The sequence below is a fragment of the Acyrthosiphon pisum genome, chromosome A1, assembly GCF_005508785.2.
Source record: "Acyrthosiphon pisum isolate AL4f chromosome A1, pea_aphid_22Mar2018_4r6ur, whole genome shotgun sequence".
In the NCBI taxonomy this organism is placed as follows: domain Eukaryota; kingdom Metazoa; phylum Arthropoda; class Insecta; order Hemiptera; family Aphididae; genus Acyrthosiphon; species Acyrthosiphon pisum.
The window spans coordinates 104,260,208-104,274,901 of NC_042494.1; the positions used below are offsets into that span (position 1 = coordinate 104,260,208).

At 26.9% G+C, this 14,694-nt stretch overlaps 1 protein-coding gene across 3 annotated transcripts in view; it reads right to left on the minus strand.

Moving 5' to 3' along the window:
* Nucleotides 1-14,694, minus strand: part of LOC100164966 (sodium channel protein 60E-like) — a 133,261-nt gene that overhangs the window by 41,679 nt on the left and 76,888 nt on the right. For all 3 annotated transcript variants that reach the window (XM_029487949.1, XM_029487947.1, XM_029487948.1), the window contains exons 8-11: nt 13,190-13,324; nt 6,117-6,693; nt 2,155-2,342; nt 1,493-1,619 (exon numbers count right to left, since the gene is read on the minus strand). In XM_029487949.1, the coding sequence (XP_029343809.1) occupies nt 1,493-1,619; nt 2,155-2,342; nt 6,117-6,693; nt 13,190-13,324 (1,027 nt within the window). The remainder of the gene's footprint in view (nt 1-1,492; nt 1,620-2,154; nt 2,343-6,116; nt 6,694-13,189; nt 13,325-14,694) is intronic.

Below are 14,694 nucleotides of genomic sequence, written 5' to 3' on the forward strand. Positions count from 1 at the left end.
CAAAATAATTATAGTATTCAATGTTAATCTAATTATTATGTGTATTATGTTACATGTGACCTTGTTTTTGCTTAAGTTAATTAGGTACATTTAAATTGTAGTCAATTTAAAACATATGCATAAAAATAGAAAAATAATAATATTATAAGTACATGAATTGATATTTAAATAGGTCCACAATATCAAACGAGAATATGAGTTTATTAAAAATGATAAGTTACAGTGAGATAAAATTACCGATATGATAGAGTAAAACTAATTTGTATATATTTTAACAATTTAGTTAATATAATATAATGTAAATACTATGCAATTTATTTTTTATTTATAATATTATATGTAGATGATTTACACATCACGAAACAGTGAATTATTTTAGATTAAAATACAAAAAAACATAATATTTCAATTTAAAATTACTTTGTCTAGAAAACTCTTACTTTTTGAGCTAATAACTATAGTCAGACTTATAAACCCATTATATTTTAATAAAATTATTTTTAAAAGTAATAGAGATTTTTTTCAGATTATAAGATTGAGGTACCTATATTATGTAAATAAGTCTTCATATTTTTTCTGATAAGCATCAAGGAACTGAATTCTAAATTTGATATTCTGTTTTGTTGAAGCTATACTTTATACTTAAGCTTAAATTTAAAGCTTAAGTTTAAATTAAGCTATTGAAAATAAATATAAATAGCTTTATATCAATACAATTACCACAAGTTCAAAGTTCCTCAATGTATTACAAAGTGCAATCATAAGGAATAAAAATATTTTTATCTAATGATGACAAAGGACATTAATAACTCTTTATATATTACAGTGAATAGTACACTATTCATAATGTTTAAATATTATATTAATTTATTGATGAAAAATAAAAATATTTAAAAAAGATATCTATATGATATTAAACATTTAATGAAGTAAAGTAAACAATTTTAAAATATTAAAAGTATTAAGTAGCTGAAAGATATTATTTTATTTATTCAAATTAAATTCAACAATTATACTCAAGTCAACGGTACTAGTGAAAATTGCAAGTTAAATAATAATTTATATTAAATGACACGGAGATACAAGTTGATGATAGTAGATAATAGTTAATAGCCATGGTTATTTATACCAAACCTTTATAAAAGACTAGGTCATGTTTAACCAATTATAATAATTATATTTTACAAGACACGTCTTTAAAAACCATCAGGGATCATAAAATAGTGATATTTATATATTTGTCTAGTGTAACGTACCTATTTTATTATTAATTTTTATTTGCAATAATTGTTGCGAAAAAAAGATCGTCCACGTAACTTGGAATTATTATTTATGGGAAATTTATAATAAACGGTCAAGTAATACAATTATTATTGTGAGTGTATATCGTTGATAGTTCAGCAAACAGATCTTACACAGACTATTATTTTCCAAGCTATTACAGTTTTAGAGGCGGCGCAGGGAGTTAATACTGTTATTAATGTACACATACCAATAACCACCACCTGAGACACGTACTCTGCCTCGCCGTTGCGGCCAAATGGTTTTGTTTTCAGCCCATTGCATTTGATCACTTTAATGCTTTTTGATACAGCTAAACTATTATCGTTGGCGGAATTCTGAAAAGAATATTTTACATTCTGATATAAACGTACAGAACACGTAAAGTTTATTATCTAGAGTAAATCAATTGAAATACACAAGATCGATGTAAGACACAAAAATTAGTTCATTTCAAAATTTACAAATACCATAATATTATACATTTTTAGGCAGAGAGTATACGTTGTCAAATCGAAAAATATTTTTTTTTAATTTGACTTTTGCTGAGAAAATTGTATCATATAATATTTTACTTTGTCGATAGATGTTTCAAAATACATACTAATCAAAAATGTTTTATATTATAATATTTATAAGGAGACATTATTAATGCATTGGATAAACTAAAATGTTTTAATAGGATATCACTATTTAATATTAGTATTTTACATTAAATTCAAAAAACGATATTTATGTAGATATCCTTAAAAATTATACTGAATGGAGTTATTTTTACGAAATCACTTTTAATTTTCTTTGATATCGATCTACACAGTCATTAACATCAGCAGTTTGGAAGTATTTTTTTTATTTACTGCCTATAGAGGTTACCTGAGGTAATTGATGGTATCCGCATTGCTGTGGTTGTGGTGAAGTGTGATGGGATTGTGATTGCGACGTCGCTTCTCCATCATCATGATCATCTACTACACCTGAGTCGTCCAGTGATGAATCCCTATTGTTTCCTTCACTAGTGTTCGCACTGCCCTGTCTACTACCCAGTAACCATCGTTCTCGTCCTGATTTATAATAATATCAACAACAGTTTCAAGAATCAATAAGATGAACATTTTCTATGTTTAAAATATAAATATGAAATATATATAATATGCATTAGTACTTGTAATAACAAAAGAAAATAATACATACAAGAATTCAAGAATTAAATAATATAAAAGCACATTTCAAAACATTTTAAAATAAAATAAAAATTTTCACTTTTAAAAAATATTATTGAACATTTATCAATACATTGATAACTTGATAAAATAATTACTAATTGGATATAAAATTCTGTCTTTTATGAAAATATGTACTTGTAGTTTTTATTTATCCATATAAAATATAATTTATTCATGCATACTTATTAGCATATTATGCTTTATAGTAAACTCAAATAATCATTTGTTCAACTGTCACCATAATATATTATATTCAAGAGACAAAAACTCTTACTTTTTTTTTATCTCAAAGGTAAATTAAATTAAACTTTATATCAGTGAGTTATATGAAAAGTATTCCCTTTGATAGTGGTATATGAAGTGTTCAACAACGTTTAATTTTCGTTATCTCTAAGTTTAATGGGAAGAAAGAAAATATAATTCTGAATTTTATTTTTAATTTATTTATCTAAAATAGCTTTCACGAGTCCAAAGTTTAGATTAAAACAGAAAATTAAATTTTTTCCTATTAAAATGTAAAAGCAGTATTTTAACATTTATTTTAAACTAAAGGACGACAGTAATATTAATATTATTAGATTCACAAAATTTTACCATTAGAATACGTATATTTTAGTGATTTAAAAACGTTTCTGATATGGTAATTATTTTTCATTATATAATATCTTTAATCATATTGTTAAAATAATTATCGATATTAAATTGTAAATTGTTATCATTTTATATTCTAACTTAAAACGGTTTACCAAAATCAAAAAGGAAATTTACGTTTTATTAAGTTTAAAAATTGAAGTAAAAGTTACGGACTTCATAGAGTGATCAGTGCTTCGAAATTCATCTCATTTCACTCATTTTGATGTAAAATTGTGTGAATAGTACGATTTAAAATTATAAGTGATTGTCAAAAAAAATATAATCAAGATTTTTCAGAAATTTTAAAAATACTGTAAGTATGGTAATGTAACATTTTGAAGTCTTAAAAACAGGTAGCTACTATTTTTACAATGATGTAGTAGTATATCAAAAAGTTTCAAGTTATGAACTAGAAATTGAACACAGATTTAAAGGGGTCATTATTCTCGGTAGTTTTCGAGAAAAAAGGTGAAGAAATATAACTGCCAAGCATCAGTTTTTAACATCAGTCTTGACCATTTTTAGGTGAACCGATTTTTGCTCGGAAAAGTGTTTCAATTGCAATGATTTATTATTGCTTTCAAATATAATGACCCAAGTATCCCACTCCAGTGTCCTAACCAACTCCGGAATCAGCACTTTTTTTTTTCATTTGTATCATTCAAAGTATAAAGCGAATTACAATATGTATAAGTGTGTATAATACAAGTTTTAAGAATATGAATTGAAACTACATGAAAAATGATTTGATTTTACGTAAATAAAATAATTCAATTACTCAATGAAATATTACAATTTATAATTATGTATTTATGTGCAAAGCTTTTTAAAGAATATGCGTTTGATCTTATTCCTTGTTGAAATTTAATTTGTTAGTATTCTATTAATTATGATTTATGATAAACAAACTTACTAATTATGTATTATATTAATTTAAATGAGCAATAGAAATATTTATTTTAAACACTCACGCAATCATTTTCTTTTCATATAGATAAATAAAAGATTATAATATTGAAGTCAGATTTTTACTAAATAAAAAAAATAATTTAATTTGTTAGTAAGAAAAAAATGGATCTTTACATATTTTTCTATTTAACATTGCCTCAGAAATCCGAATTACTTTTTAATGATATTTTTTTGTGAATTTTTGGGTTTTTATCCAGTGATAGATTCAAATTAGTTGATATATGATATAATTTTATGCCCCAGTCTAAACAATGATAATTGTATGTTCGATTTATATTGTTCAAGTATACAATTTGTATCACTTGATAAATCGCAACCATATCAATAAAATGGTAATATATAAGGTATTTAGATTTGTAAAATTATATTCTAGTTTACAAGAAACGATAAAATATGAATTAAGATCTGACCTTCGTTTTTATATTTATATAATATTTTATAGAACGTCTAGTTCTACAACAGTCTTTTAAGAAATATAATGAATCGTTATTATGTTAAGAGTGTTTTACCGATTAGCATTTCATTCGAAAATCAAATCACAAAGGTATATTATTTATTCCAAATATCAAAAAACATCGAAAGACAGATAACCATTTCACACCTTAATTTTGATTCTCAAAATTCATTATTGATAAATGATAATATTATCAAATTTCCATTGGTCTAGAATCTATACTTATAACTTATAAAACACTATTTCGTAAATTCTAAGCTCTAAAATTTACTAAGGATAATTTAATATTATATTATAATTTTTTAACGATGCATACATGAGATATACATATTGTTCTTATATTATATATGAGTAAATCAAAATTATGAATCTTTAAATCTAGGTGAAAATTCTAAAGTTGTTAAATACCTAATTAAAGGTATGAATTTTAATTTATAGTCGATTAATAGATACCAGTACTAACGTTTTGTTAAATGTTTTAGAAAGTAAAATATTCTTAAGGAATCAAATTTAATATTAAAAGTATTTCAAAAATAATTTATATTTTTAAGAAAGTGTTATTATAGTAGTAATTAATGAATTAGTACTTGTTAAAATTGAGTTTTATTAATAGCTACGTATACCTACTTCATAAAACAGTTTATATATGTATATGTATTTATATATTTTAATATTAATGTATTATCAATGCAAAATTAAAAAAATAGAAAGAATATTTTCCTATGACAAAAGATGAATAAAAAACACTGAAGTTATTTTATGTTTATAAAACCTAGGAAACTCGCCCAGTTGTATAGTAGATTTCGAGTGTACTTCGTCATATAGCTATACCTAGGTTTTTGTGTTGAATTTAAACGCAGTGATAAATTATTATTTACAGAAGTCAGGAATGGACTTTGAACAGATACGATGTGTCAGCTTTTACTTCTAATGATGTTTAATAATATTCCTACATACTATTAACGATACAATAAGATTAAAGTTGGTTATTTTATTTATTCTGTATTAATACCGACATTCTATGGAATGGTGGATAGGTTCATTGATAAATAGTTAAATTTAGTCTAAATATTTTAAACGATTCATTGTTTATAGAAAATAAAAATATACGCAAAGACAAAAAGTTCCAAGTTTCTATGATTAATATTTGTTATATTACAGAAATTATTTTTGGTTAATCTAATGCCGTCGGAATATCTATATAAAAATATGCATAATATATGATATATTATGTATCGATATTTTTGAACTGTTATAATACGGTAAATATAATATAACTTTATAAATGTTCAGGCTTTTTACATACAGACATTTTTACTTCTTGACACGTCTCGAGATAGCCTTTCAAAAAGGTTGATCAGGCTTGAAATACATGACACATAATTATGGAGGATATAAGTATAGAAATTACTCAGGTTTTAAACGAGCTAATTAATTAGGGATGGGGCTTATGCACCACGTAGGTGGCTACAGAAAACCAACGATAGAAAACTAAATAGAAAAATAAGTACATATCTATATTAAGAATAATATTTTACTGTTCATGTGTCACTTACCTTGCGGAGCTACCAGAGCGCACGGCCGCAGACTGTCGGCAGCCACATTGGGTTTGGCTACCGCTGAAGTGGCAGGCGGTGGCTCTGGTTGTGGTGGCGGAGTGACCGGTTGTGCTGGAGGATCGGGTGACCTCGACCTTTTTCGGCGGGGCGTTGACGAACGGCTACCCGAGTCGTCACCGTCATCACCATCGTCACCATCTTCACCGTCGTCCATGGCCACTGCCACCGCCGACACATCTGCTTCCGACGCTAACACCGCAGCTGACGCCGCCACTATTTCGACATCCGGTTCCACGTACATCCCTCCGTCCATGGTGTCTCGGTCGTCCGTGGCATTCTGCTGTTGTTGCAGTTCCGGTTGCTGTTCTGATTGTGACCGTTGCTGAGACGGCGTCCGACGTCTTCGTGACTTTTTCCGTTTGCGCGTCACCGAAGAGAGTAGCACACCTTTTCGGCCGTCTACTTTTTTTTTGTCCCGGTTTTGTCTGTCCTGCAGCTGCTTGACCGGGATGCGGCTTGGGTCGAAACTGAACGTCGATTCGTCCCGGTAGTCCGTCAAGTCTTTTCGCCTCTCCTGTGACATATTGAAATCGTACATTTTAATATTTTGTGTTTTTTCTAGACCGGGAATCTTGAGCTTATCGATATGTTAAGAAAACAAAAATCGCGGTTGACATTCTTAAAATTCACAATTTATTGTGTAACAATTAAATACTTTAACCATCGTATAGCAGAAAACCATCTTAAAAGCGTATATACATTATATGGTACGAAATTCAAGTGTTACAATTGTTTTCGGTTTGCATTTGAGGATATTGATCGGCTATAAAATTTAAAACGCCGTACATCCTATATGACTGTATTATTATATATATGTGTATATTTTATTATTTTAAATTACTTTTTCAATATTTCAGTTTTGAAACTAACTATTAAAAAGCTGATATTCTTCACAAGTGAATAGGTTATCACTGACACTTTTAGCGTGGAAAGCGGTTGGATTGGTTGTTAATGACTTGTTATAATATAAAGCTACTATTATTGATTTATTACTGTCATGACTCTAAATCTGTTTTTGAAATTAATTAGTCGAAAACCCAAAATTATGTCTAATTTTTAATTGATGTAAATACCTATACAGTATACACGTATATATAAGTAATACATATAATATATAATATATGCTATACATTATTTTTAAACTTGCTAATCCATTCATGTTAATACAACTTATGGAAAAATTTTAGAATTTGTAGTTTAGTTTAATCAGCTGTCAACGCAACTTAGTTAAAAAGTATGTAAGTTATTTAATTATGTACACAATCTATAAACAGTTAACTTTAAAATTATTAGGCTGATTATTGCATCAACAATAAAAAAAATCGGTCACACCATAATAAATGTTACCAATATCAAACAACAAACAAACAAACAAAAATCTCACTAACCCTTTTCTTTGAAGATATCGATCCCAATGCTGGTTATAATAATATTTTTTATCACCTCTCTTCTATCAAAGTAAAATAACACTACAAACGTAGACAATTATCAAAGTGTCAAAATTGTCAATCATAAAGCCACGCCCGAACCTACTGTGCATATCTTCCCATATGGAAAAAATCTCACATCTAACCCCCAAACAAACTATACAGATCTCCCAGAAAAATGCACTTTCTGTAAAGGAGCACTTACTGCCAACTGAAAATTATGTACAATATACAAAAAAAGAATCCATAAATACAAGAACATCTAAAATCATAAACGACAACAACCACCGCCATCCAACTCCACCACCAATCCTGAACAATCAGCCATTAAAAACCCGACAAAACCATGTTCGTATGCAAATGTAACTGCAAACTAAATCCTACTTCTATAATTTCCATAATCAACAATGAAATCTCACTTCTTTAATTATTTGATGAATTTTAAATCCAATATATCTCTCCTCACTACATACTTTTCTTAAGTCCCATATTAAAACCCAAAAATGTCATACTTTTCATATATCTTTTATAGGTACATAATCTAGAGTAAATCGAAACGCAGTAATTTTAAAAACAAAAATCCCTTAGAAAATTGTTTGTACTAGAAACAATAATTGGTATAAAGCAATCTTAAATAGAATGACATCTATTTTGCCCATTTTGTATATGAAATCGTTTCATGATTTCTGCAACTATGAATCATCTACATATAGTTATAGTGCAATACAGATAAGTGAGTGCACTAAAAATGTATAACTTTACACAAATAACCACTTTACAGTTACATTTGTACAATAAATTCCTAATGGATTGTATTGAGTTAATTTATAACATAATATTGTTATATAATTATTGCAGTATACCGTTGCATCAAATAAAATAATATGATTTTATACCCTCAACAGGGTAGAGCTGATATATGATTTATTATGTAATTATAATATATTTGTTATTTTACAAACTTAAAACTAGTAAAATAGGTGTTTTTATATACAAAGGTTTATATTTTATAACGACTGGTACATTATTCCAACGAGAATTCCACAAATAAAAAAAATATACTTTCTGATTTTTTTGATTCTTTTTTACTATACTGTACTCGAGATATTTAGAAAATAATTAAAACACATTCACTTAAGTTTCAGCACTAACTGTACATTTTTTTTTTACCGCTATAGTTTTATACTTAAGATTTTATACTCAATAAAATTAATTATTCATCGTGGTCACAATTCCTGTGTGTGTATATATATGCTTTACATCAAGTTTATACAAGAGTGATTAATGTACAGACTAAACTCTGTAACTTGACAGGTTGGCACCACCGACGTTAACATAGTTTAACTGGACACAATAATATGTTGAACAAGTGTTTGCTGAAAACTAATTTGGAATGACATAGTTTATAACAATTCAGCCACTGAACTAAACTCATAACTGCAAAAGATTTGTAGGGAATTATTTAAGTTATTCAATTTTCTGCATTGTAATAATATTTTTTTTTTAAGAATTTTGAACCAATGTCTGCATTAGATAGTATACACAAACTTTATAATTAAATAAAAAATATTATAAATCTAATAACCATTGGCTAAATCTAAGAACAATATGATATGGTTACAAATTATCATTTAATGCTTTAATAAAAAGTTGTAATTCAAAATGTAAAAATGTTTGATTATTAAAATATAAATTAATTATTCTGGGCATACTGTATTTAAATGGATATCAAATTAAATAACACGCATTAAAAAAATTAGTATACCTATAGGTACTTACATAAAAAATTTTTTATGACTTAAAAATTAAAATATAATATTATGTTAGTATAAAACGTACACTATAAACCGATTTTAAGTTAATTGGTGAAATTTGGGAAATTGGTGGACACGAATTGCCTCCTAATATAGGTAGGTGACCAACTTTTACTCGAATTTGAGGGTACTATTTGGGGGTACTCGAATTCCCTCCCATATCTTACTAATATTAAAAATCAACAAACCAGTATACTATTTTATCGTACTTATGTCTTATATTATTGATTATATTATATTGATTTTCATACTAATTATAATTCTATAGAAACATTAAAAAAATATAATATTAATTTTCGTAGATCATCGATCACTGATTATTGTAACAATATTATAATAATAATAATCAGTTACATCTGTGCACTTGATAAGTTTTTTACTCATTTTTATCGTTAAAGCAAAAAAAAAAAAGAAAAAGAAAATTAATTTGGTACGGATTTATGTTTGGTTTTAAAAATGATCTAGTAAATTATATAAATAATGATAGACGTTTACGAAAAGAATTCGTTCAACTTAATTTTTTCCAGTTTGAAAATGTAAAACTAATTCATAATAATTTTCTGAATTATTCATAACAAAATATCGATAGATAGACACTCAGCAACAATCTTAAGCTAAAGCTTTAGAACAGTTTCTTGAACGACCAGTATAATTATTTCACAGCAACATAAAACATTTTTTCAGATCTAGTTTTTACTAAAAATAATATGCGCCACGTAATTGGAGTTCAATATAGTATCTATAATTGTCTCAAAAAGTGAAGAAAGTATGTACCGTTTCAACCAATATTGGGGTGCAAATATTTTTAAATGAGAAATGATTCATAATAAATGACCCATTAAATAGTTTGGTGATGTTTTCTTGTGACGACAATATCAAATTTCATAGTACCTACGTTAATTCCAATAATAATATAGGAAATGAAACATTTAATTACTGCATTCAATATTTAAACCATTTCATTACAATGTATGATCTGCATAATAATTATCATATAGACACCCTACGAATTTTTTTCTGATAAAGGTCAAGTATCATATTTATAAGCGACCTTTCAGAGAACCAATGTCGGAAGTTCACGAAAATATTTTTACCTAAATTTTGTTTTATTGATTATGAAAAGTTAATACATATATAGTACGTAATGTTTGGTTACAAATTAAAATGTTAGTTCTGTAAGTCAAAACATATCGGATTAGCTATCAATTGTTAAATAAAAAACTATAATATTTTTAACCCGCCATTTGTGCATCCAGAACCAGTAATAATTTAATCAAATATATTTATATCAATTATATGTTTTTAATTAAATAACAATTTGTTTTTAGGTAGGTTGTAGGTGAATTTTTTGGTGTGGATCTTGAAGAACTATAATACCAAATGATAAAAAAAAACCATTTTCTGATTATTTGATTTTAAATAACGTCGATGACGAATGAAAATTCAACTTTCCCACCACAAGCGTAGTTTGCAATGACACCCAGTACCAGTCTTGGAAAAAATACTTTTGAAAAAGTATTAAAATACTAATACTCGTATTCGTATAAAATAGTATTAAAAATATTTTTAAAATACTATTGTAAAAATGTATTTTACGAATACTTACAAAGTATTTGAATACAAATACAAGTATTTTTTTTTAAATTTTATGTTATATAATATATACATGTATATTGTACACCAGTATAGGTACCTATTATGTTACTACTTATCATAGATTTTAAAAATTATTATAACCTGTCTGACTATTTAGAGATATATATATGTTCACATATTTCATTCTGCATTCAGATTAAATTTTAATGAAAAAATAAACAAAAGAGTGGTATTAACTATTAATATGGAACTATTTTAAAATTATTAGATTTTCAATTTTCATAAAAAATTCCAGTATAGAAACCATATAAAATTTGATGTGGTATTTTTTAAATTTTAAATATTGTTATTACCTACTTTTACTAAACAAAAACAATATTATTTTTATTGTTGTAATTTTTTTGTGAACAATAATAAATTAAAATTATTAAAACGGGCTTTATAGTATTTAAATACAAGTATTATCATTTTGTTAAAAATACTTTTAAAAAGTATTCAAAATACTTAAAAAATTGTATTTAGAATACCATATTAATACTTGAACTCGAATACTTTTCAAGACTGCCCAGTACACATAGACCCACTAAAGCTTGCGAATTATTTTCAGTTTTAATTTTTCATTAACTCGCATTTATGCAATTTTAAATGGTGATGGACATGCTGATGGATATAAATGTACGATAATGTTTTTTCAATTTGACCTGTTAAAGCAGAAATAAAAAAGGATATCTCCAAAGAAATGTATCAATTTTATTAATATTATTATCATAGAAACATTATACACTAACGAAATATCAGTAAATAAATTTAAACCAATGAAAAATTAGGATTCAATTTTAAAGTAATAATAACTTTTATTATATTTTTTACAACTTATTAATTTTCTTTTCTTACAATTACATTCTAAAATTTTTTCTAAAGTATTGAATGATTTTTATAATTATTGTATTAATTAATTAATTGTTGAATAATATTATGTGTATTATACTGATAATTATTTTAATTTGAAATAGAATTAAATTTAAATCAATCTATTATTAAAATTATCATTTCGTTGTAAACCCGAGCATCAGACATTAAGTACATTAAGTGTTATTATGTACAATCGCAATCGCCTAGATTTTACTCGAGTTAAAGTATAATGGATTATTTATTATAACCTTAGTTTCAACTTTCAATTCATAATGATTTATTAAGCTAAATGTAGGTAACAAGCTTTCCTCGGACACGAAACCATTGTTTAAACTTTAAAGTGAATAAATATTCAAATTATCGATTCAATATGATTAACAGATGCAAATACGCAATTCGAATACTAAATGGTCAACTAGGTACTTAATATGGGAGGGAATTATGTAAAAAAAAAATTAATGACTATAATGTATAGGTTGTATAATATCGAGTATTAAACGTTGATTAGCATTAAAAATTTCTTGCACCATATTCCATAGTTGTTTCGTGTGTAATAACTCAATGTTTTCAACGAGTTTAATGCTTAAAATTTTATTTGAAAACAATTTCCAATTCTTTAAAAACTGAAGTTTAGTTGAGTTGAGTTCCAATGTGTGTTAGCAGTATAATATGAAATAAAAACTTGTGATTTTTCATACTGTTATATGCAATAGTTATGTAAGTAATAACTCAAAGTTAAATAGAAACTTAAACCACTAAAAAAGTTCAAATATAGTTTCAAAGATGTATCTCCGTTGTGGATTTAAAAAAGCAAAAGCCACAGCGGAGATATTTTTTGTCAGTTCGTATATATTTCATGCAACGGCGCTCCGTGTAGGCATTTCTGCTACACCGAGGCTTAGGTTTGTATACGTTTTGCCTATACACTGCTTGACAACGAGGATTAAAAACGGTAGTGCAGTGCGAGCGAAAAAAAGAAGAAGAAAATAAGAATAGGAAAACGTGTGCATTTTTTATACGACATCGCATTTCTATTTTCCTCAGGCATTGCCTGAAGCTGTGGCAGTGTGTTTATTTTTGATATACATATTTCAAACTCGTACACTGTGCGTAAAATCACAACCATGATGTACAACACTACTTCTCGGAATACCATCGTCGGAATAGTTTACATTTTATTTTTATAATATTTTGTATTTCAATAAAGATTTATACATATTATATATAAATAAAAAAAATAATGATAAAAATTCCATCATACCTCTTGCGTTATTTCCGCTTCTTCTTCGTAGCTAAGGGCGACGACAGCCAACATCAGATTGATCAAGTAGAACGAACCGAAGAACACCACCACTGTGAAAAATATGACGCTCATTGGGCCACACGTCGCTAAAACCTGAAACAACCGGTATACGCATACTTGAATCGATGATGTGTCGATGCGATGGTAAAACAAATCCCTTTTCAGAAAAGTTTTTATGGACATGGTACTATTATGTATAAAATCATCGCGTGACCTAAATAATGCGTAACGGAAGTCGGTACAGTGTTGTGCGTTAGCCTCGGGAAACGGCAAACGACTTCACTACTGCTCGTATTTTGATGTATTAAAAACAGTCAGTAATATTAATATTCCGGCCTAAATACATTTTAAATGCATGGTTGTTTATAACTTTTGACTTTATTTGTACGCGTTACCGATAATCAGCATTATTTCTGTGTTGATTATTGTTGTTAGTATTGTAGGGAATAATCAGGAAAAATGTTCAGTAAATGAAGTTTGATTTTAACATGTTTATATTTAATAATATTGATGAGTTTTACAAAATTTCTCTAATTATTTACAATAAAAGGACCGACATAATTAAATGGTGATCATCAGAATTAATGTATAATTTAATAATTTACCATATGCGACCTGATTATGAAAATATTAAATGTGGTAGTTTTGAAATACATCAGGAAACGTATTTTTTAAGTTCGAAAATTCATAATTTAGTACTTTTTATTTTATTTATCGTATAACTAGGTAACTTATTGATTAATATTTAAAGCTAAATAATAATCAATATATAAACAATAAACTAAATTTTTATTAAATTCATAAGCAAATCAATAATACTATTTACAAAGAACAGACTATTTAACAAATATATTTTTTTTTTCTTTATTTGAAATAAACAATCTGCACCATTGGGGCACAATAGGCTTATGTGACAAAAGTATACATATAAATTAATTTTAATTCCTAATCACTTACAATTACAATTAGACTAATTAATACAACAGGCTATACTTGATGTGAGAAGTCATCCAGTAATGACACTCACCAATTGTCTTTTTTTTTTTTTATTTAATTTACAAAACTGGTAGTGCTTTGTCTACGGATTACAGATGGGTGGGGGATGAACAAGTAGGTCACGACACCATTTCCTTTTTAGACGTCTGGGTGGGTTTCCAGGAATAGAAGGGACTGCGAGATTTCGAATTAACGGGTTACTGTTGGAAGCAAGTCGATTGTGGAAACGTTGATAGTGGGCTGTAGCTTCTTCGTGTATCATTTTAATTTTTAGGTCGGAGTGGATAGTGAGGTTTGAGACATAAGGGGGGCATTTAAAAGTTTTTCTGAGTGCTATATTTTTGAAAGGCTTGTATTTTATTTAAGTTGGATTTTTTTGCATTGCCCCATAACTGTATACCATAAGTCAGACTGGTTTGATTAATGATTTATATATGAGCAATTTTGTGTTAATATTAGTATATTTA